The following is a 22,731-nucleotide window of genomic DNA, read 5'->3' as shown; positions in this document are numbered from 1 at the left end:
TTCTCTATTGTTAAGAGTCTCTTTGGGGCACCTGGGTGGCTTACTTGGTTAAGCGTCCGACTTTGGCTCAGGTCATGATCTCTTGGTGTGTGGGTTCGAGCCCCACATTGGGCTCTGTGCTGACGGCTTGGAGCCTGCTTTGGATTCTGTATCTCCCTCTCTCTCTCTGCTCCTCCTCTACTTGTACTCTGTCTCTCTCTCAAAAATAAACATTACAAAAAAAAGTCTCTCCCCATAGTTCCTTCTGACATTCTTATAGTTGTATATTTTCAGCTTTTGTCTTTCTCTCTGCTGCAATTTATTTTTGTGTATGGTAAGAGGTAGTTAGAAATGCCAGACCTAAAGGTAACCAATACTGTAGTGGGAGAGGTACTAGCCTAGAATTCAGAAAATCAGAGATCTAGGCTTGCTGTTGTGTCTCCTTTGTAATCTTGGACAAATTAACTCTGGACTGAGAGTCCTCATCTTGAAAGCTGGGGCGAATAAATAAATACCTTTCAGGCTAATTTCTGGCTCTACTGCCAGGATCAAATGAGGTCATAGATGAGAAGGCTTTGAGAAAGAAGAAAACCCTTTGCAAATTTTCTAAGTTATCATTAATACAGATTTTTGGTCTATGCAAATAAAATGTAAGTGGAATGCAGCATTATTCCTCAGTATCAGGTAATAGTTGGTCTATTCATCCAAATGTTTATTGAGTGCCTTTGTGCAAGACCTTGGGGGAAGGGAGTGGAGAGTTGGGAAGGTGAAAACTATCTTTTTTTTTTTTTTTTTTTTGAGTGCCTGTTTTGTATTTAGTGCTTTCCTTAAAGATAAGACCTTAACCCCCCATGACTTTACAATCTAGAAGCAGAGAAATCACTGTACATATAAGGAGAATTGGTGCCTTTATGGATGTGGGTATTGAGTCCATGGGATTTGTTAGCAGGTGGACAGTACAGAGGTCGGTGTTGTCACTTTCTAACAATTAGCCTGGCAGAAAGTGCTTTAAGAAACTGCCCTGGTGTTTTTTGCCCACAGGCAGGCCTCCTCGTGCGTGACTTCCCTAACTTCTTTGGCGCTGCTCTTCGCTCAGGCCCACCCTATCAGTTATTCAAATAGTATCCTAACAGATTCCTGATTAGTCTTTTCCTGCACCAGCTCTTTATCACCTTTAAGACCTGAATGTTTTCCCTTTGAAGACTGCCCTGGGCCAATCTGAGCAGAATTAACCAGCTCTGCCTTTCCTTGTGAGCATTCCATTCTGTTGTGGCAAGTGAGCCTTTATTTTACCTGTTCACCTCCCTACTGGTCTGTCAGCTGGAGCTCACAGGGCAGACACAGCCCCCCAAGCAGATACTGAGTCAGTGTTTGCTGAACTAGCTGAGCCCGTTCCTCTCTCTGAGAGCCTTTTGGGTTGTGTAATAGAAATGAGCACTATATAGCTGGCTACCTTTGTGACCAGTTAGACCTTTTTAATGATAGTGGATCAAGGAGTTGGGAAACCATGTGATGTACTAAGGCCATTCTTGAGCCTGGTGATTTTTTATATTTTAGAGTTCTTACTGCTCCTTAAATTCCTTAATTTTTCTTGTTGATTAAAAATAACCTTTATTTTACGGGGCGCCTGGGTGGCTCAGTCGGTTGAGCGTTCAACTTTGGCTCAGGTCATGATCTCACGGTTCGTGGGTTCAAGCCCCGCATCGGGCTCTGTGCTGACAGCTCAGAGCCTGGAGCCTGTTTCAGATTTCGTGTCTTCCTCTCTCTCTCTGCCCCTCCCCCACTCGTGCTCTGTCTTCCTCTGTCTCAGAAATAAATAAACATTAAAAAAAATAATAACCTTTATTTTAATTACACATGTAATATGAAGTTATCATATAAAGTTTTAAAAGTATAGGTGTATAAGAAAATCAAAATAGGGGCACCTGGGTGGCTCAGTCAGTTAAGCTTGTCTCCTCTTGATTTTGGCTCAGGTCATGATCACACGGTTCGTGAGATCGAGCCCCATGTCAGGCTCTGTGCTGACATTGTGGGAGCCTGCTTGGGATTCTCTCTCCCTCTCTCTCTGCCCCTCCTCCGTTGTGCATGCATGCTCTCTTGTCTCTCAAAATAACATGAAAAAAATTTAGAAAAGAAAATGAAAATAATCTATAATTCCAATATCCAGGAATAACTTATTAATATTTTGAAGGCTTTTTCCATCTTTTTAAAGTCTTTTAAAAATGCATGGGGAATGACTGCTAACAGGTATGGGGTTTCTCTTTGGGGTGATGAAAATGTTCTGGGATTAAAAAGTGTGAACGAGGGGCGCCTGGGTGGCGCAGTCGGTTAAGCGTCCGACTTCAGCCAGGTCACGATCTCGCGGTCCGTGAGTTCGAGCCCCGCGTCAGGCTCTGGGCTGATGGCTCGGAGCCTGGAGCCTGTTTCCGATTCTGTGTCTCCCTCTCTCTCTGCCCCTCCCCCGTTCATGCTCTGTCTCTCTGTCCCAAAAATAAATAAAAAACGTTGAAAAAAAAAAAAATTAAAAAATAGTCTGAGTTGATACCCAGGCATGAGAATTTAAAAATAAATAAATAAATAAATAAATAAATAAATAAATAAATAAATAAAAAGTGTGAACGACGTACAACTTTGTGAATATCCTAAAAAAAAAAACAACAACCCACTGAATTGTACAATTTAAAAGGGTGAACTTCCTGGTATGTGAGTCATATCTTTTTAAAAAAAATTTTTTTTAATGTTTATTTTATTATTTTTGAGACAGAGAGAGACAGAGCACAAACGGGGGAGGGGCAGAGAGAGAGGGAGACACAGAATCGGAAGCAGGCTCCAGGCTCTGAGCCATCAGCCCAGAGCCCGACTCGGGGCTCAAACTCACGGACCTCGAGATCGTGACCTGAGCCGAAGTCGGACGCTTAACCGACTGAGCCACCCAGGTGCCCCATGTGAGTCATATCTTAATAAAGCTGTTATTCTTCTAAAAATGTTTATAGATACATACAGTGTTGCCTTTTTCTGACCTGAGAGCAAGTTGCAGATATCATGCTCCTTTTCTGCTAAATGTTTCCGCATATGTAAGAATATTCTCTTACATAACCACAATCCAGTGATCAAATTCAGGAAATTTAACACTGACCGAATACTAATATTTATGATGCCATGCACAGTTAGTTTCCACCAGTTGTTCCAATAATGGTCTTTGTGGCAGGTTTTTTCTTCCTTATCCAGGAGCCGATTTAAGTTCACACATTCCTTTTTAATTTTTTTTTTTTTTTTTTTTTTTTGAGAGAGAGAGAGTAGGATTGGGGGAAGAGCAGAGAGAGAGAGAGAGAGAGAGAGAGAGAGAGAGAGAGAGAGAATCCCAAGCAGGCTCGGAGCTCTGTGCTAAGCCCGACATGGCCCTTGATCTCATGACCAAGAGATCATGACCTGAACTGAAATCAGGAGTCAGACACTTAACCGCTTAACCGACTGAGCCACCCAGGTGCCCCTCAAACATTCCTTTTGATTGTAATGTCTCTATTTCTGGAACATTTCCTCAATATTTCTTTGATTTTCACGATGTTGACATTTTTGAAAATAACAAGTTACTGGGGTGCTTGGGTGGCTCAGTCAGTTAAGCGTCTGACTTGGGCTCAGGTCATGATCTCACAGTTCGTGAGTTCGAGCCCTATGTCAGACTCTGTACTGACAGCTCAGAGCCTGGAGCCTGCTTCAGATTCTGTGTCTCCCTCTCTCTCTGCCCCTCCCCTACTCATGTTCTGTCTCTCTCAAAAATAAAAACATGAAAAAAAAAGAGAAAATAACAAGTTAGTTATTTTGTAGAATTACACTCAATTTAGATATGCCTGTTAAATTCAGGTTATGCATTTTTGGCAGAAATGTGACAGGAGTGATGTTGAGTGCTTCTCAATGCCTCACATCAGAAGGGCTGGTATGTCAGTCTGTCCCATTATTGGTGATGTTGCCTTGAATCTTGGGTAAGGTGGTCCACCAGGTTTCTCCACTAGAAAGTCACCATTTTCCCCTTAAAGTGTTTTTTTTTTTGTTAAGGAAAGGAATTTTGCAACATAGCCCATAGGAAAAAAGTGAAGCTTTATCCAGGTTTTACTGTGATGCTGATGTTTTTGAATGAGAGAAAGATGTGACAATATTTGAGGATTAAATGAAAAAGAAAAAAAAAAATCAGTCGAGGATGAGGAGGCAGGAGATCAGTCAGAATCTAGATTTGAGTAACCAGTGGAAGATGGTTGCCATTCATCAAACCAGGACACCTAAGAAGAGTGTATTTGAGAGGGCTGATGTTGAGTTCAGTTTTGGAGCTACTGAGTATGAAGTGCCCATGAGACTTCTAAGTTGGGCAGGCGGCTTCCTGGACGTGGACTCAGGAGAGAGGTGTGGAATGGAGGAGCTACCAGGAGGTAGCCCAAAGCACAGATGCAGTTGTCTAGGGAGTGGTGCAGATTACAGGTAAAAGAAGTATTGGGACAGAGCCCTGAGGGACTCCAGCATTTCAGGGAGGGCCAGGGGGAGGTGAAAATGCAAAAGGAACTGAGAAACAGTTGGTGGTAATCCAATGGAGCCAGTGAAAGAAAATGTTGCTCGGATAAGGGTGATATGTGCCCATTGGATTTGGAAGTTCTTGGTGGCTTTGAAGGTGGAAGCTATGTGGTGGGCTGAGGAAAGCGTGAGAGGAGAGAAAATGAAGATGGAGTGGGGACAGCCCTTTTAGGAAGGTAGGGGGCAGCTGGAGTGGGAATGTGTGAGGTTTAAACTATTTATTTATTTATTTATTTATTTATTTATTTTTTAATGTTTATTTTTGAGATAGCATGAGTGGGGGAGGGGCAGAAAGAGAGGGAGACACAGAATCCGAAGCAGGCTCCAGGCTCCGAGCTGTCAGCACAGGGCCTGACGCGGGGCTTGAACCCATAAACCATGCGATCATGACCTGAGCCAAAGTCAGACACTTAACCCACTGAGCCACCCAGGCGCCCCTTGGTTTAAGCTATTTAAAATGCTGTGAGAAAGAAGTAGTAGGAAGGAGAGTTGAAGAAGTGAGGGGATAACCGAGAGGGTATCCTTGAGGGAAAAGGAGAGGAAGCATTTAGACCAGTGGTTTCAACTTGGATATCTATAGGGCCAGGCAGGTAATGTAGATGAGTGAGGTGGGTTGGTGTGGACTGAGGTGAAACAGAATGCAAAATTTTAAGGGCCTATGTCTCATGACCTTGTGATGAGAGATTACATCTTCACCCATCGCCATGAGCTTTGCAGCACCCCCCTGTGAGAGGAACATACATCCTCACCCCGCTGCCCTGGGGTTTGCCTTGGTCAATGGGATATGAGCGGATGTGCCATATGCCAGGTATGAGCAGAATTTTTAAGAGTCGTTGCGTGGTTTTCTCTGCCTTTTGTTCCTTTCCTTCTGCCATGAGAACATCGTGTCCCAGATAGGGGCTGTTCCTTCAGCCTGGGTCGTGGAATAAAGGCACGTGGGTCAGGACTAGAGCCAACCCCACCACCAATGTAAACCATGAAAGAGAAATAAACTTCTGTTGTTGCAAGCCCGTGGGATTTTGAAGCCGTTAGTTACCACAGCAAAATTGACTAATGCAGATGTTCAACTAAAATGAAACCATTCTAAGATATCATATTGTACTCAAATTAAAAAGATTCAGAAGTTTGATAGGCATACTCTGCCACCGAGGCCAAGATCACGGGCACTTTCGTATACTGGTACCCTCCGGAAGTTGGCAATCCTTATCAAAATAACAAATGCAGATGGCTGTAATAAAAGAGATAATAGGGGCACCTGGGTGGCTCAGTCAGTTGGGCGTCCGACTTCGGCTCAGGTCATGGTCTCGTGGTTCACGAGTTCAAGCCCCGCATCAGGATCTGTGCTGACAGCTCAGAGCCTGAAGCCTGTTTCAGATTCTGTGTCTCCCTCTCTCTCTCTGCCCCTCCCCCACTCACCCTGTGTCTCTCTGTCTCTGAGAAATGAATAAACCTTAAAAAAAATTTTTTTTTTTAAATAAAAATAAAAAATAAAAAATAAATAAAAGAGATAATAGTAAGTCTGACAAGGATTTGGAGAAATTGGAACCCTTGTCCAATACTGATGGGAATGTAGGATGGTGCTGGCACTTTGGAACGCAGTTTGGTAGTTCCTCAAAAAGTGAAACACAGAGTTACCATACGACCCAGCGATTCCACTACCAGCTACGTACCCAGGAGAATTGAAAACATGTGCCCACACAAAAACCTGTACATTTATGTTCACAGCAGCGCTGTTCACAATAGCCAAAAAGTAGACACAACCCAAAGGTCCGTAAGTTGGTGAATAGATAAATAAAACGTGGTATATCCATGTGATGGATTATTTGGCTGTAAAAGGGAATGAAGTTCCGATATGTAGCCGCTATGTGCTACAAAAATGAACGAACCTTGAAAACATTATGTTCAGTAACAGAAGCCAGTCACAGAAGATCATATATTGTATGCGTCTATTTATATGAAATGTCTGGAATAAGCAAGTGTGTAGAGGCAGAAAATAGGTTAGTGGTGGCTGGAGGTATAAGGGGGCGGGAAATGGAGAATGAGGAGTGACCACTGATGAGTTTCTTTTTGGGGTGATGAAAATGTTCTAGAATTAGTGATGGTGGCTGCACAATTTTGTTACCGTATATATAAAAAACACCACTGAAATGCACAATGTAAAGGGGTTTGTTTTGTGACATGTAAATTATATCTCAATAAAGCTGTTCTATTTAAAAAAGAATAGGGCGCCTGGGTGGCTCAGTCGGTTAAGCATCCGACTTTGGCTCAGGTCATGATCTCGTGATATGAGAGTTTGAGCCCTGCATTGGGCTTGCACTGACAGTGCAGAGCCTGCTTGAGATCTTCTCTCTCTCCCTCTCTATCACTCTCTCCACCCCTCCCCCACTTGCACTGTCTCTCTCTCTCTCTCTCTCTCTCAAAATAAATAAACTTAAAAAAAGAATATAGAAGTTCTATATATGCTGATAAAAGGTCACCTATATATTGTTAACTGAAAGAAAACAAGGTACAAATCAGTGATTATATGCTATCATTTGTGTGAAAAGAGAGAAAGTAAGAATACATAGTCACATTTGTTAGTATTTACAGTAAAAACTCTGAAAGATTACCCAAGAAACTATTAAAAATGGTTACCTGTGGGAGTGGAAGGAGGAATGGGGCACATGGAATGGTTGGGGATTAGACTCTTCACTATTAATATTTTTTATATATTTTGATTTTTGAACTACCTGAATATAGTGCTTACTCAAAAATAAAAATCGGAAAGAAAGCATAATGAATGCAAAACTGCAATAATAATAAAGGGTCAACTCCAACTACAGATGATTGCCAGGCCTTCTGATTTTTTTCACGAGGAGCTGGAAGTTATAGTATTGTCAATCACTTTTCAAAGTTTTAAAACAGGGGCACCTGGCTGGCTCAGTTGGCAGAGCATGTGGCTCTTGATCTTGGGGTCGTGAATTCGAGCCCCACATTGGGCCTAGAGATTATGTAAACAAACAAAACATACTGTACAAACCAAACAAAACCACCTCTGTGCATGAGAGTTGGCTCACCAGTGACCTTGCTTAGACTGTGAGCTTCATGACAGAGCTATGGCATTTCCTTCCCCCACCCTTTTAATTAAGTAAGCACTATGCCCAACATGGGGCTTGAACTCACTGACTGAGCCAGCCAGGTTCCCCTAGGGCTATGGTCTTTTGCTCTCTATTGTACCTCTAGCGGCCACCAAAGTGCTTGGCATGTACTAGATACTGAACAAATACTGAAAGAAGGAAGGGAGGAAGAGAAGGAGGAAGTTGGAGGTGGGGGGGGGGGGGGTATCCAGAGGGCAGATAACACAAAACTGAGTGCTTTTATCCTCTGAATATGGTTACTGCCTTCATTACAGTCCCTGGGATTCCCTTCACCTCTCTCCTGTGTTGGAGGTATTTGATTTGGTCTGATTCTCCTGTCTTTTGTCTATGACCTGGTTTTGGTGTATTTGTTTGTTTTGTTTTATCTCTGGAAGTCTTCAGATCCCCCGTTGTTCTAAAATAATATTATAATCTGTCTTTGTTTTGGTCATTCAGTGGATTCTTTTAATCTATCTTTCTGTTTTGGGGCACCTGGGTGGCTTAGTCGGTTGAGCATCTGACTTCAGCTCAGGTCATGATCTCACAGTTTGTGGGTTCGTGCCCCGCATCAGGCTCTGTGCTGACCACTTGCTCAGAGCCTGGAGCCTGCTTCAGCTTCTGTGTCTCCTTCTGTCTCTCTATCCCTCCCCTGCTCATGCTTTGTCTCACTTTCTTTCTCAAAAATAAATAAATGTCAAAAAAAAAATTTAATCTTTCTGTTCTTTACAGATGTCTTTGATTTCCTTCCTCCTTTTCTCCCCCCGTCTATTTCTGAAACTTTTATTACTCGACTATTGGGCCTTCTGGATTGATCTAAAGTTCTTTTCTTTATCCATCTCTTTATATTTTTATCTTTCTGTGTGATTTTCTTGGCTTCCTTTTATTTCTAATTTTTCATTTCGGTTGTCATATTTTTAAAATCCTAGAGCTTCTTCATGTTCTCTGAGTATTCCTTTTTGAGGGCGACCTATTTTTTAATGAATGCAGTATCTTCTTGAAATTTTGAGGCTTTCTTCTCCCTGCATTTCTCTTCTTCCACCAAATGCCTTTTTTCAGTTTGTCTTTTTACGTCTGTGGTTCAGGTTAGGGGCTTTTCTCAAGGGTCTGGTAACTCTGGCTGGCTGGCCGCTCCCATCGAAGAGGGAGGCACTCAGGCGTATTAGAAGGCCCAAGTGCATGGGTAGGCCATATTGACTTGTGGGCACCACTGACCGGGTGATCAGGTGAAGACTGAGATAAGAGCATCAGGAGGTCTTTTCTCTGGGGCTATCAAGGTCAGTTTCTCTGGAGAGGAATCCTCTAGTCTCCTGGCCCTAGAAGGCTCACCTCTGGCCACTGGTTCTGAATGCTGGTTAGAAGAAAGGAGCTGATGTGATAGTCACTTCCTTCTCACCCTCCTCCACTCAGTGCAATGCCTCATACTCACCTGCTGTGGTTCCCTGGCCTCCCTAAGTCCCACCCTACCTGTTTCATTTTCTCTAGAAAACAAATCTCTTGCTTTCTTTGGAAGTCGGGGGAAAGAAGGAGAGTTTCCTGGCTGAACAGGTTGGGGAGGAGAGTGCGGGTTTAACTGTTCGGTACACAAACTTACACAACTCCTTCCTGCCTTCCAAGATGGCTGGTGTTTTTAATTCCTGAGCCCTTCTGGGCTTCTGCCCCAAGAACCAGCTCGTTTCCCATTGGCATGGCCTTCTGCGGACACACTGGTTTGACTTTCTGCCATTTGCTAAACCAGTTACCACTTCTCATCTGCTTTCTATCATCTATGATTAATGACATCTCTCACCTCTTGTCTCTCTTCTCATTTGCTTTATTCTCCCGGCTTTAAAATTTCACTGATGCAATTTTAGCAGTTTCAGGAAGGAAGAGTGGTAAACGTAGGTGTTTAACCTGCTGTGTTTAATTGGAATGAGCACGGAGACCTTGAATTTGTAGCGATGTTGATTTGAATGGTTGGGTGGCTTTTACTAGCAGAATCCAGTAGTCCTGGTGGATTTGGTAAGAGAAGGACTGGCCAATTGGATTGGGGTTTCACCGGGTGGATTTGGTGGAAGCACCAAAGGGCCAGGGAGTTGAGGATTTTGCACAAAGAGTGGTTGAAACGACAGAACATACAATCTGGGTTGCAAAAGTGAAAGGAATACAGGTGTGGGAGTTGATGGTTAGAGGAGTCGATGGACTAGAGATCCCATGAAATTGGAAGAAACTTGTGAATTTTTTAACAAATGCTACTTGTTCCTACCACCATCTTCTCAGCTAGGGGCTAAGGCCCTATTCCTAACTCCATTCATGTTTCTTTGCTTTTGTCCTTCTTCCTTTTAAAAAGAAAAACTCTTTGCAGGCAGGGGCCCTTCCCTCTCTAAGGTTCCCAGGGCAGGATTGCGTATGGGGAACAAGGGTAGTGATGTCTCATCTCCCCGTTTATCCCTGGAGGACACTGGGAGTGCTAGAGCCCTCACCTCCAGTTTTCATTTCTGAGCCATGACTGAGGTGGAATGGGTAAAGCAGGTGCTGGGAAGGCGGCCACACACAGTCTTCCCTGTAGACCCTCTCTTCCGAGCTTTGGGAAAAGCCTCCCTCCTGGCAGGGGTCTCTCGTTGCTCACCAGCTGTTCCCTCCTTACAAACCTGGCAACCTGTTTTCTACCCACACTGAGCTCCTGTGAACACCAGTAGATGCCTTGGGGGTTCTCTCTTGAAAACCCCTTATTTTACAGAAACTGAGGCCCTGAAGCATTCTCACTTCTGGCCCAGTGGTCTTTGCACCACAGCAAACTCAGTGCCCGAGAGAGCTGCGTGAGAGGCAATCGAGCATAATGGTTAGGAGCAGGGGCCTCAGAGCCTGACACACGTGGGTTCAGACCCAGCTTGGCCACATGCCGGCTGCGTGATCTCAACAAGTGATATACATAGTACCTCTGGAATCTTAGAGGTACCTCTTCCTCACCTTTAAATGTTGGTAATAGGGGCACCTGGGTGTCTCATTTGGTCAAGGGTCTGATTTTGGCTCAGGCCATGATCTCACTGCTTGTGGGTTTGAGCCCTGTGTCAGGCTCTGTGTTGACAGCTCAGAGCCTGAAGCCTGCTTCAGATTCTGTGTCTCCTTCTCTCTCTCTGTCCCTACCCCCCTCTCAAAAATAAACATTAAAAAAAACCTTAAATGTGGGTAATAAACTTACCCTAAACAGTTGCAAAGATGATGATAATACATATTAAGTACAGAGTGTGGCATATAGTAAGTGCTGTCTTTCTCTGCTTCTCTCCCTCAAGTCTCTCCACCCAAACACCCCACAGCTGCCACCTGTCAGGAGAGCTAAAGTGACATTGATGAAGGATTGACTCTTTCATTCGCAAGGCCTGGGTCAGCTCTCCTATTTTCCCCAAACCCAGTCTGCTGAGGGAAAGTTTAAGGGTGGGACCACTACGGTCCCTTGAACCTGTGTTTTCAACTAGCGTGGGGTTCCAGCAGCTGTTGACAGATTATATCAGAGCAGCCCACTTTGAGGAAGGTTCCTCTTCATGTTTCCTGGATCCTCTCGCCCCCTCATTTGGGGTGAGGGTTCCTAAGCCTTGGATTTCCCCTCTCTCCTTGACCATCTCTCCGAACATTCTCTCCCATGGGGAATGGAGCCCATCACAAGGCTTTAGCTGTACCCTGACTCTTGAATCTGCTTTCTGTTCTAGCAGTTCATCAGAACTTTGGGCTGACCTCCTCAGTCCTCTATCCTTTCCTACCCACGCCACCCTTATTCAAATGTGGATCACTTCTTGCCTGGTTTACAGGAACGCCCTGTTAATTCTGCAACCCTGTGCCATATACTGGTCTTCTGAGCGTCACTTTCATCACATTATTCCATGCCACAGAGTCTTTCAATGGCCTCCTGTTTTCTGCAGGATAAAATCCAGATCCTTGGGCCTAGGTGGCACTCAAGCCTCCCCATAATCATGCAGCCCTGCCCACCCTGCCTTTGCTCCCATATCATCTTTGCAGACCTCCCTCCAGCCAGCCTGGCGCCTTCACTGACCTTCCATACTCTTTTCCCATGTTAGCTCATGGCAGCCCCCTGTCCCCGAATGCCTCTCCCCACCCCCCATCCCCCACTTTCGCCAATCCCATTTCTCCTGCCCACTTTCAAGATTCAGCCCCAGTCCCACTACACATCTTCCCCAGCCTTCAGCCGCCACCCATCTCCTCTTTTCCTCAATAGCCCTTGGGGGCCGCATCCAGACTGCCCTGGGCTGTGACTGTTGCAGGTGCATCTGTGTCCTCCCAGCAGACAGGGGGACTTTCTCAGTCCCCAGCACCCTGTCGTGAACACAGTTGGTGCTCACTTCAAACAACGGCTTTCTGTGTATTGAGCACCCTCAGCCTGCGGGGCACAGGATGACACTTGTTTAACAAAATGCTTACTCAACATAACCCCTTTTTCTTCCCGCTCTAGGAGAGGACTTTGGAAATCAGGATGGGTCTGAAAAGCCTCTGGGGGTTGGGATGCAAAGAGATAAACCATTTCACCTCCACCTGTCTCTCTCTCTCAGGCTCCCTCCCCCTCGGTCTCCAGGGTCACCTGCGGCAGTTTCCTGCCCCGGCTGCCCTCATGTCCCTGCTGAACATTCCCCATGTCCTCCCTGTGGTCGTGGTCGCAGCCAGGCCCCACTTCAGCCCTCTCATTCTCTAGTCCTTCTGGCTGTTCTCTTAAACCCTGATGTTAATGTTTTTGCCTGTCATCTCATCTCCCCCTTCTTCATGTTAGCTAATGATTATTCAGGGACTTAACCCGCTGTCCCTGTCCCAAATCTGTAAGTTCTCTTTGGGGCAAGGGTCATGAGAGTGATCTCATGGTCATGTGACTGCTGCCTATACCTCACCCCCTCTGCTGTCCTGGTCCTAACACTCTCAAAGTTAGTTGTGTGCCCTGCCTCTGGCTCACTTGAACGGAGACCTGAGTGGAAAGGTACGCCTCTCGTCTTTGCCTTGCGTGGGCAGTGGCCACGAGTTTCCACCTGCTCACCACGAACTTTCCTGCTGTTGCTACTGACTTTCTCCCTGGGCCCTCACTTGCCCTTGTCTGTACAGTGAAGGCTGGGACTGGACTGCAGGACTGGGGCCATAGGCTTGTTATAGGGGTTGGGATTCTTGCTGGTCAGTTCCAGGTGGAGTACACAGGCTGAGTAGGGAATAACTCCTGCTTTGCTCACAGATTTTATCCTGATGGCTGACTCGAAACCACTCTTCTCCCTTGATGGGGACCCGGTGGCTGCCGAAGCCTTGCTCCGGGATGTGTTTGGGATTGTGGTGGATGAGGTCATTCGGAAAGGGACCAGTGCTTCAGAGAAGGTGGGTCCTTTCCCCCTCCTCCTGCTGTGCATCACACCTGGCTCAGAACTGTCCTCCTCCCACCAGGCTTCTCCCCAGAATTCATCACTGTCTCACTGGGTGCCTCAGGGATTCTATCCTGGGTCACGCCGTCTTTACCCTGGTTCATGAGTTGCTTTGGAAATATTTCTGACTCGTTTTCAGTGCAAGTTGAGATGTGGCTTGGGCAGCCAGTCGGTGGAGTGTCCACGGGCCCCCAGAATCCCCTGCTTCTCTTGCTAGGTCTGCGAGTGGAAGGAGCCAGAGGAGCTGAAGCGGCTTCTGGATCTGGAGTTGCGCAGCCAGGGCGAGGCACCAGAGCAGATCCTGGCGCGGTGCCGGGCGGTGATCCGCTATAGCGTGAAGACCTGTGGGTCCTGGGTCGTGGCGGGAGGAGTGGCCGGAGTTTGCCCCGGCAACTCCACTCTGAGCTCCCCGCCCCCCTTGTCCAGGTCACCCGCACTTCTTCAACCAGCTCTTCTCAGGGTTGGATCCCCACTCTCTGGCCGGGCGCGTTATCACTGAGAGCCTCAACACCAGCCAGTGAGTCTTCCCAAGGCCCCTTCCCCCACCTTCCAAAGGATTGGGTTTCGGGGAGACATAGCCCTGGGGGAAGGAGGAGAATGGTTTTGCTCCCCACCCCCTGCCCCCTGTTTTCTGGCATCTCTACTGGCAGTTTTTCTCCTTGTACCCTTTGGGCTCCCTTTCTCCCAGCTTTCGCATGCCTCCTGACCCCAGTTTTTCTTCATTCTTGCTTCTCTGGCTCTTTGTCACCAGCTCATTCCTCCCTTTGGACCTTTCCTCACTCAGTGTCTCCACCTCCTTTTTCTACTCCACTGAGAGTCTGACCTGGCCAGCCCTCCCTCCTCTTTTCCCTTCTCATCCCTCCCTCTCCTGGCAGGTACACTTATGAAATTGCCCCGGTGTTCGTACTCATGGAAGAAGAGGTGCTGAAGAAACTCCGGGCCCTGGTGGGCTGGAGCTCTGGGGATGGGGTCTTCTGTCCTGGTATGTGAGAAGGAGGAAGCCTCTCTCTGGCCTTTTTGAGGGTTCCTCCTCTCCCACTATTCTCATGTTCTGTGCAGGGAGGGGTGACTCCTCCTTGTTTCCTCTCCAGCTGGGCTTGGGCCAAACCAGAGAGAAGCTGCCCAGTCCTCTGTATCCTCATGTTTGCCAAGCAGTCCATGGGATCAGCACTCCAGTGCCTGCTCTGGGGAGGGGAGGCACCATCCTGGGTCAGCCCAGGACGTGGAGGGGAGTAGTCAGGGGGATCTGCAGATCCTGGGGCTGTTCTGTGTTGTCAGCAGGCCATTTGCAGAGCCCTGGGAGCCAGTGTCTCGTGCTTCTTTGATCAGTTCTCCTGGGTGGAGAGGTCAGGGGCAGCAAGCTCCAGTTTTGACCCACTGCTCCTCCCTCTTGCCACTCTCCCCGTGACAGGTGGCTCCATCTCCAACATGTATGCCATGAACCTGGCCCGCTATCAGCGCTACCCAGATTGCAAGCAGAGGGGCCTCCGGGGACTGCCACCCCTGGCGCTCTTCACATCAAAGGAGGTGGGAAGAGGTCCAGACCTACCCTGGGCCTCCTGATTCTAATCTTCAGCCAGCTGAGTCAGCCTGCCCAGACCCATCTCTTCTGGGGCCAGCCTGCCCCCAGGCAGAGGTGCTCCCTTCCAATCAAGGGGCTGAGTAAAGGCTTCCGTTCGCCTTGCCTTCTGTCTGAAGGTAGCGAAGGGACAATGAGTGCAGCGGACATAGTCCACACCCTTTCTACTCAGAGTGTGGTCTGTGGACCAGCAGCATCAGGATCACCTGGGAGCTTGTCCGAAATGCCGGATCTCAGGCCCCAGCCCAGACATACTGAATCTGAATCTGCATTGGAACCAGACACCCTGGTGATCTGTGGGCACAGGAACTTTTGAGAAGCCCCAGTCTACGGGGTCTCATCTACTGGGGCTCGCACATTTACCAGTCTCTCCCTTTCCCATCCTCCCTGCCCTCTTGCCCCCAGCCTAATCCGCCCTCTGCCTTTCTCCACAGTGTCATTACTCCATTAAGAAGGGAGCTGCTTTTCTGGGACTTGGCACCGACAGTGTCTGGATAGTCAAGACAGATGAGAGGTGAAGGTCCTTCCGTTCACATGGCTCAGACCCAGCGTGGCACAGTGTACCTTCCTGCTGCCAGAAGTTCTGGGCTCAGGCCCATGCCCCAAGTGGGCTTTTCTCCCCACTGTTCCTACAGAATTGCCACTTCTGTCTACCAGTGTCTCTAGCCCTGTCCCCTGAGATCCTCTCACTCCCCTTAGGGAAAGATCAACATTGTGGCCTCTGCATAGTGAACCCCACATTACCCTGTTCTCAACAGGTCTGCCTCCTAGCTGAGAAAACCCAATACTTCTTTACCCACTCAGTTTTCTTTTCCAGAGGGAAAATGATGCCTGAGGATCTGGAGAGGCAGATCAGTCTGGCTGAGGCTGAGGTGAGTGAGTAAGGGGCACTGGGACAGTGGAGCAGAACCCCTTGGTCTTTTCTTGGAAGGTTCTCTGGGCTCTCCCTACTGAAGGCACTGTTCTTTCCTCTTCTTCTTTTTTTTTTTTTTAAGTTTTTTTTTTTAATGTTTATTTATTTTTGAGACAGAGAGAGACAGAGCATGAACAGGGGAGGGGCAGAGAGAGAGGGAGACACAGAATCTGAAACAGGCTCCAGGCTCTGAGCTGTCAGCACAGAGCCCGACGCGGGGCTCGAACTCACGGACCGTGAGATCATGACCTGAGCCGGAGTCGGACGCTTAACCGACCAAGCCACCCAGGCGCCCCTGTTGTTTCCTCTTCTTGACCTTGGTGCCCATCTCCCCCATGGGCTAAAGTGATCAGTGGGAGTGAGGACACTCTGTGCTGCTCTCAGGGACTTTGCCGAGACCCATAGGCAGGACTGGACCCGAAGAGACAGGAGCAGACCTGAGTCACTGAGTGGAGTTTCCAGGGTGACACCAGAAGGAAGATGCTGGGGACCTAAGTGCAGCGTGGAAGGTTTCTGTGAGCTGGGAGGCTCTGTGCAGGGAGAAGCCCAGGAAGCTGTGGCGACCAGCGGTGAGGCTTGTGCCAGCTCCAAGCAGTGGGAACCGTGGAGGCCCCAGCACTCCCCACTGACTGGGGGCCCGTGTGAATCACTGCAGCCACCTTGGAGGGCATTTTGGCACTTTCTATAAAAAATTTTTTTTTTTTTATTTGGAGGGGTTTTTAATTTTGTTTTTGTTGGTTTTCTATTCTAATAACTACGTAGTGATATCATTTTGTGATCGAGTTTCCTTAAGAATTAATGACGTTGAGTATCTTTTAAAGTGCTTCTTTGCTCTCTTTATAGCTTCTTGGTAAGTTGAGCGTTCAAACGCTTTGCCCATGCATGGACATATATATATATTTTTTAATTGAGTATAGGTGACACACAATGTTCCACTCGTTTAAAGTGTACGACGCAGTGATTTGACGAGTTTGTGTTAGGCTGTACTCACAAGTGTAGCTACCATCTGTCACCGTAACAACGCTATTACAGTGTCATTGACTAGATTCCCTATGCTCTGCCTTGTGGCACTATCTCTACAAATTTTGTTATATTTTATTTTTTATTAAAAATTTTTTTTAATTTAAAAATATTTTTAAAAAAGAGAGAGACACACACACAAATGTGAGTGGGGGAAGGGCAGAGAGCGAGGGAGACACAGAATCTGCAACCAGCTCCACGGGCCGAGCTGTCAGCACAGAGCCTGATGCAAGGCTTGAACTCAAGGATGGTGAGATCATGATCTGACTCGAAGTCAGACGCTTAACTGACTGAGCCACCCAGGCACCCCTGCAATTCAATGGTTTTTAACAGAGTTGTGCAACCATCACTACAATAGATGTTAGCACATTTTCATCACCCTAAAAAGAAACCTCGCCCCCTTTAGCCATCAATCCCGTTTTCCCCAAACCTCCTACTAGGCAACACTAAGCTACTCTGTGTCTCTGTGCATTTGCCTGTTCTGGATTTCTCATGGAAATGGACTTACACTATGCACGGTCTTTTGTGATGAACTTCTTTTACTTGGCACCCCGTCTTCAAGGTTCATCCTTGTTGTGGCGTGTGTCAGTACTTCATTCTTTTTATTGCTGGATAATATTCCATTGTATGGAATAGACCACATTTCGCTTATCTGCTCATCAGTTGATGGACACTTGGGTTGTTTCCACTTTTTGGCTATTACGAGTAATCCTGCTCGGAACATTTGTGTACAAGTTTTTGCATGAACATACGTTTACATTTCTCTCGGTTATGTACCGGGAGCAGAATTGCTGAGTCATACAGTAACTCTGTATTTAACTTTTGAGGAGCCGCCAGACTGTTTTTCAAAGTGGCTACACCAGTTTTTCAAAGTGGCTACACCAGCTGTCCTACCAGCAGGGTGTGAGTGTTCCAGTTTCTCCACATCCTCAACAACACTTGTTATTTCTCTCTTTTTTTGCCTCATTTGTTTAAATTTAAGTATAATTAACAGCGTTATATTACTTTGAGGTGTACAACGTAGTGATTCAACAATTCTATACATTACTCAGTGCTTACAACAATAAGTGCAGTCACCATCTGTCACCATGCGTTATTACAATATTGTTGACTGTATTGCCTATGCTGTGTTTTCATCTCCATGACTTCTTTATTTTATTACTGGAGGTTTGTACCTCCGAATCCCCTTTATCTATTTCACCCATGTCTCCACCCACCTTCCTTCTGGCCACCACCAGTTTGTTTTCTGTATTTAAGAGTCCCTTTCTTTTCTCTTCTTTGGTTTGCTTTTCTTTTTTCTCTTTTCTTTTCTTTATTAAAAAAAAAATTTTTTTAATGTTTTATTTATTTTTGAGGTAGAGAGAGACAGAGCATGAGCGGGGGAGGGGCACAGAGAGAGAGAGGGAGACACAGAACCTGAAACAGGCTCCAGGTTCTCAGCTGTCAGCACAGAGTCCGATGCGGGGCTCAAACTTGTCAAACTGCGAGATCATGACCTGAGCCGAAGTCAGATGCTCAACCAACTGAGCCACCCAGGCGCCCCTTTCTTTCCTTTCCTTTCCTTTCCTTTCCTTTCCTTTCCTTTCCTTTCCTTTTTTTCTTTTTTCTTTTCTTTTCTTTTCTTTTCTCTTCTTTTCTTTCTTTTGGTGTTTTTTTTTTTTTTTAGATCCCACATATAAATGAAATCATATGGTATTTGTCTTTTCTATCTGACTTATTTCACTTAGCATTCTACATCCATCCACATTGTTGCTAATGGCAAGATCTCTATGTATCTTTTTGATTCTAGCCTTTCTGAGAGGTATGAGTGGTATCTCATTGTGGTTTTTATTTGCATTTACCTGATGATTTATGATGTTAAGCATCTTTTCATGTGTCTGTTGGCCATCTGCTTGTCTTCTTTGAAAAAAATGTCCATTCAGGTCCTCTGCCCAAATGTAATTTAATTAATTATTATTATTATTATTATTATTATGTTTATTTAGAGAGAGCGCGCAAGTGCAGTGGTGGGGGAAAGGGCAGAGGCAGAGGGAGAAAGAGGATCCTAAACAGGCTCCATGCTTAGTGCAGAACCCGATGTGGGGCTTGATCCCACGGCCCTGGGATCATGACCCGAATGGAAATCTCAAGAGTTGAACACTCAACTGACTGAGCTGCCCAGGCACCCCTATGATTTCATTTCTAAGTACTCTCTACACCCAATGTGGGGCTTGAACTTACAACCCCTAGATCAAGAATTGCATGCTCCACTGACTTAGCCAGCCAGGTGCCCCACTGCCCGTTAAAAAAAAAAAAAAAAGTTCTTTATAATGTTTATTATTATTACTGTTTTTTTTTTTTTTTGAGAGAGAGAAAGCATGTGCAGGGGAGAGGCAGAAAGAGAGAGAGAGAGAGAGAGAGAGAGAGAGAGAGAGAGAGAATCCCAAGCAAGCTCTGAGCTGACAGCAGTGAGCCCAATGTGGGGCTCAAACCCACAACCCATGAGATCATGACCTAAGCTGAAGTCAGACACTCCACCGACTGAGCTACCCAGGCACCCTTGCCCATTATTTAATTGGTTTATTTGTTTGTTTGTTTTTTATTTTTTACTTTCTCTTTTTGATTTTAGTGGGTGTGAAGTGTTATCTCCCTGTGGTTTTGATTTGCATTTCCCTGATGACTAATGATGTTGAGCATTTTGCCACATACTTATTGGCCATTTGTAGAACTTCTTTGGAGAAGTGTCTATTTGTATCCTTTGCTCAGTTTTTAATTAGGTTGTCTTTTGTTTTTCAGTTGTAAGCATTCTTCATCTGTTCTAGATAGAAGTCCCTTATCAGATATGTGACTTGCAAATAGCTTCTTCCATCTTGTGGGTTATCTTGTCACCTCCTTGATGGTGTCCTTTGAAGCCAGAAGTTTTAGATTTTGATGGGGTCCAGTTTATCTAATTTTTCTTTGGTTGCTTGTGCTTTTGGTGTCATGTATACAAAAGCTTTGTCTAACCCAAGCTCATGAAGAGTTATTCCTATATTTTCATCTAAGAGTTATAAATTTGTTTTTATTTTTGGCATGCCCACCTGAGTTTTACATTTTTTAAGATTTTAAAAACACTTTTTAAATGTTTATTTATTTTTAAAAAAGAGGGAGACAGAGAGAGCAAGTGGGGGAGGGGCGGAGAGAGAGGGAGACCCAGAATTTGAAGTGGATTCCAGGCTCAGAGCTGTCAGCACAGAGTCCGACGCAGGGCTCAAACTCAGGAACGATGAGATGATGACCTGAACCGAAGATGGACGCTTAACTGACAGAGCCATCCAGGCGCCTCAAGTTTTGTTTTTTTGTTTTTTTTTTTTACGTAAGTTCTCCACCCAATGTGGGGCTTGAACTCATGACCTTGATCAAGAGATGCGTGCGCTACTGGCTGAGCCAGCCAGGCACCCCAAGAGTTTTATATTTTTAACTTTTACATTTAGTTCTATAATTTATTATGAGTTAATTTTTATGTATGACAACAATTTCTTTTGCATGTGGATATCCAGTTGTCCCAGCATCATTTGTTGAAAAAAATATTTTTTTCCCAACTCAGTATCTTGACATCCTTGATGAAAATCAGTTGACCTTAGTAAATGTGAGGTGGTATTTCCAGATTCTCAGTTCTGTTCCATTGATCTGCACGTCTATACTATAGACCACATTGCCTTGACTGACGTGGCTTTGTAGTAAGTTTTGAAATGAAGATGGGTGAGCCCTCCAACTTTGTTCTTTTTCCAGATGGTTTTGGCTATTCTGGGTCCCTTAAATTTCCACATGCATTTTAGGATCAGCTTGTCAATTTATGCTAAGAAGCAAACTGGGATTTTGATAGGGATTATGTTCAATTGGTAGATCTATGAACATGGGATATCTTTCCATTTAGATATTCTTTGGTTTCTTTCAACAATGCTTTGTAGTTTTCAGAGTATATGTTTTGTACTACTTTTTAAAATTTATTCCTAAGTATTTTTTCCTTTTAGTGTTATAAGTGAAATTGCTTTCTTAATTTTATTTTCTGATTGTTCATTGAAAATATATAAAAATACAGTTGACTTTTTATTTTTTTATTAAAAATTTTTTTTAACGTTTATTTATTTATTTTTTATTAAATTTTTTTTTTAACGTTTATTTATTTTTAAGACAGAGAGAGACAGAGCATGAACGGGGGGGGAGGGGGCAGAGAGAGAGGGAGACACAGAATCTGAAACAGGCTCCAGGCTCTGAGCTGTCAGCACAGAGCCTGACGCGGGGCTCGAACTCACGGACCGTGAGATCATGACCTGAGCTGAAGTCGGACGGTTAACTGACCAAGCCCCCCAGGCGCCCCAACGTTTATTTATTTTTGAGACAGAGAGAGACAGAGCATGAACGGGGGAGGGTCAGAGAGAGAGGGAGACACAGAATCCGAAGCAGGCTCCAGGCTCTGAGCCATCAGCCCAGAGCCCGACACGGGGCTCGAACTCACAGACCGTGAGATCATGACCTGAGCTGAAGTCGGACGCTTAACCAACTAGCCACCCAAGCGCCCCTACAGTTGACTTTTTAATATTGATACCCTGAAAACTTGCTGAATTCATTTATTAATAGTTTTTTTTAGTGGATTCCTTAGGACTTTCTAGATAAATATTATGTTATTTGTAAGTAGAGATAGTTTTGCTTTTTTCCCTTCTAATCTGGATGCTTTTTACTTTATTTTCTTACCTAATTGCCCTGCTAGACCCTCAGTATAATGTTGAATAGAATTGGGGAGAGTGGACATCCTTGTCTTGTTCCTGATCATGGGGGAAGGCTTTCAGTCTTTTAGCATTGAGTACGATGTTAGCTGGGGTTTTTTTGTAGTTGCCCTCTATTAGGTTGAGAACATTCCCATCACCTTCTAGTTTGTTGAGTAATTTTATCAAGCAGGAGTGTTGGATTTTGCCGAATGTTTTTCTGTGTCTATTAAGATGTATTTTTTTCCTTTATTTTGTTGATACTTGTATTACATTAATTGGTTTTTGGGTGCTACTCTGAGCTTGCACTCCTGGGACAAATCAATTTTGTCATAATGTATAATTTTTTATAGGTTGCTGATTTTTTTAATGTTTTTAAATTTATTTTTGGGAGAGAGAGTGCGTGGGAGGGGCAGAGAGAGAGGGAGACCAAGGATCCAAAGCAGGCTCCGTGCCGATGGCAGAGAGCCTCATGTGAGGCTCGAACTCATGAACTGCAAGATCATGATCCGACCTGAAATCAAGAGTCAGATGCCTGACTGACTGAACCACCCAGGTGCCCCTTATACATTGCTGATTTTGATTAGCTAGTGTTTTGTAGTTCTTGTGTCTATATTCAAAGAGATATCACCTGTGGTTTTCTTGTGATGTTTTATCTGGTTTTGGTAACAGGATGAATTCAGAAGTGTTCCTCTTCTGTTTTTTGGACTTTTTGTGAAGAACTGGTATCAGTTCTTTTTCAGATGTTTTATAGAATTCATCAGTGAAGCCATATAGGCCTGGGCTTTTCTTGGTGGTATTTTTTTAAAATAGAAATTCAGGGGTGCCTAGATGGCTCAATCGGTTGAGTGTCCAACTTCGGCTCAAGTCATGATCTCGCGGTCTGTGAGTTTGAGCCCCGCGTCGAGCTCTGTGTTGACAGCTCAGAGCCTGGAGCCTGCTTTGGATTCTGTGTCTCCCTCTCTCTCTGCCTCTTCCCCACTCATGCTCTGTCCCTCAAAAATGAATAAACGTTAAAAAAATATTTTTTTTTATAGAAATTCAATTTCTTCACAAACTTTTGTAGTGTTAGAATTTTATAAATACCATTTTGATCTTCCAGTAAGACATTAACATTTTCTGAAAGCATATGAGCTTTGGAAATAGACCAGCAGATAGACCTAGGATTGAATTCCATCTCTGGAGCTTCAGCTTGGGGGTAAATTTCTTAACAGCTCTGGATCTCGGTGTCCTCACTTGCAAATTAAGGAAGACAGTAACATTTTGCTCCACAGGCTGCCTAGGTCAGGCATTGCAATAAGAGTTTCGAGATGGCCTCGTCACCAGGCTCTGGGTAGCTTTTTTTTTTTCTCTTAATGTTTATTTATTTTTGAGAGAGAGAGAGAGAGCACAAGCAGGTGAGGGGCAGAGAGAAAGAGAAGGAGTCACAAAATCCAAAGCAGGCTCCAGGTTCCGAGCT

At 45.2% G+C, this 22,731-nt stretch overlaps 1 protein-coding gene across 3 annotated transcripts in view; it reads left to right on the top strand.

Moving 5' to 3' along the window:
• Nucleotides 1–22,731, top strand: part of CSAD (cysteine sulfinic acid decarboxylase) — a 30,980-nt gene that overhangs the window by 3,332 nt on the left and 4,917 nt on the right. For all 3 annotated transcript variants that reach the window (XM_042946651.1, XM_042946652.1, XM_042946650.1), the window contains exons 2-8: nucleotides 12,856–12,992; nucleotides 13,254–13,380; nucleotides 13,463–13,553; nucleotides 13,912–14,018; nucleotides 14,448–14,563; nucleotides 15,050–15,129; nucleotides 15,433–15,487. In XM_042946651.1, the coding sequence (XP_042802585.1) occupies nucleotides 12,867–12,992; nucleotides 13,254–13,380; nucleotides 13,463–13,553; nucleotides 13,912–14,018; nucleotides 14,448–14,563; nucleotides 15,050–15,129; nucleotides 15,433–15,487 (702 nt within the window). In that variant the 5' untranslated portion in view covers nucleotides 12,856–12,866. The remainder of the gene's footprint in view (nucleotides 1–12,855; nucleotides 12,993–13,253; nucleotides 13,381–13,462; nucleotides 13,554–13,911; nucleotides 14,019–14,447; nucleotides 14,564–15,049; nucleotides 15,130–15,432; nucleotides 15,488–22,731) is intronic.

The sequence above is a fragment of the Panthera leo genome, chromosome B4 (genome assembly GCF_018350215.1).
Source record: "Panthera leo isolate Ple1 chromosome B4, P.leo_Ple1_pat1.1, whole genome shotgun sequence".
NCBI lineage: Eukaryota > Metazoa > Chordata > Mammalia > Carnivora > Felidae > Panthera > Panthera leo.
Note: the sequence above shows the minus strand (reverse complement) of the source record. Positions and strands in the feature narration are given on the sequence as shown.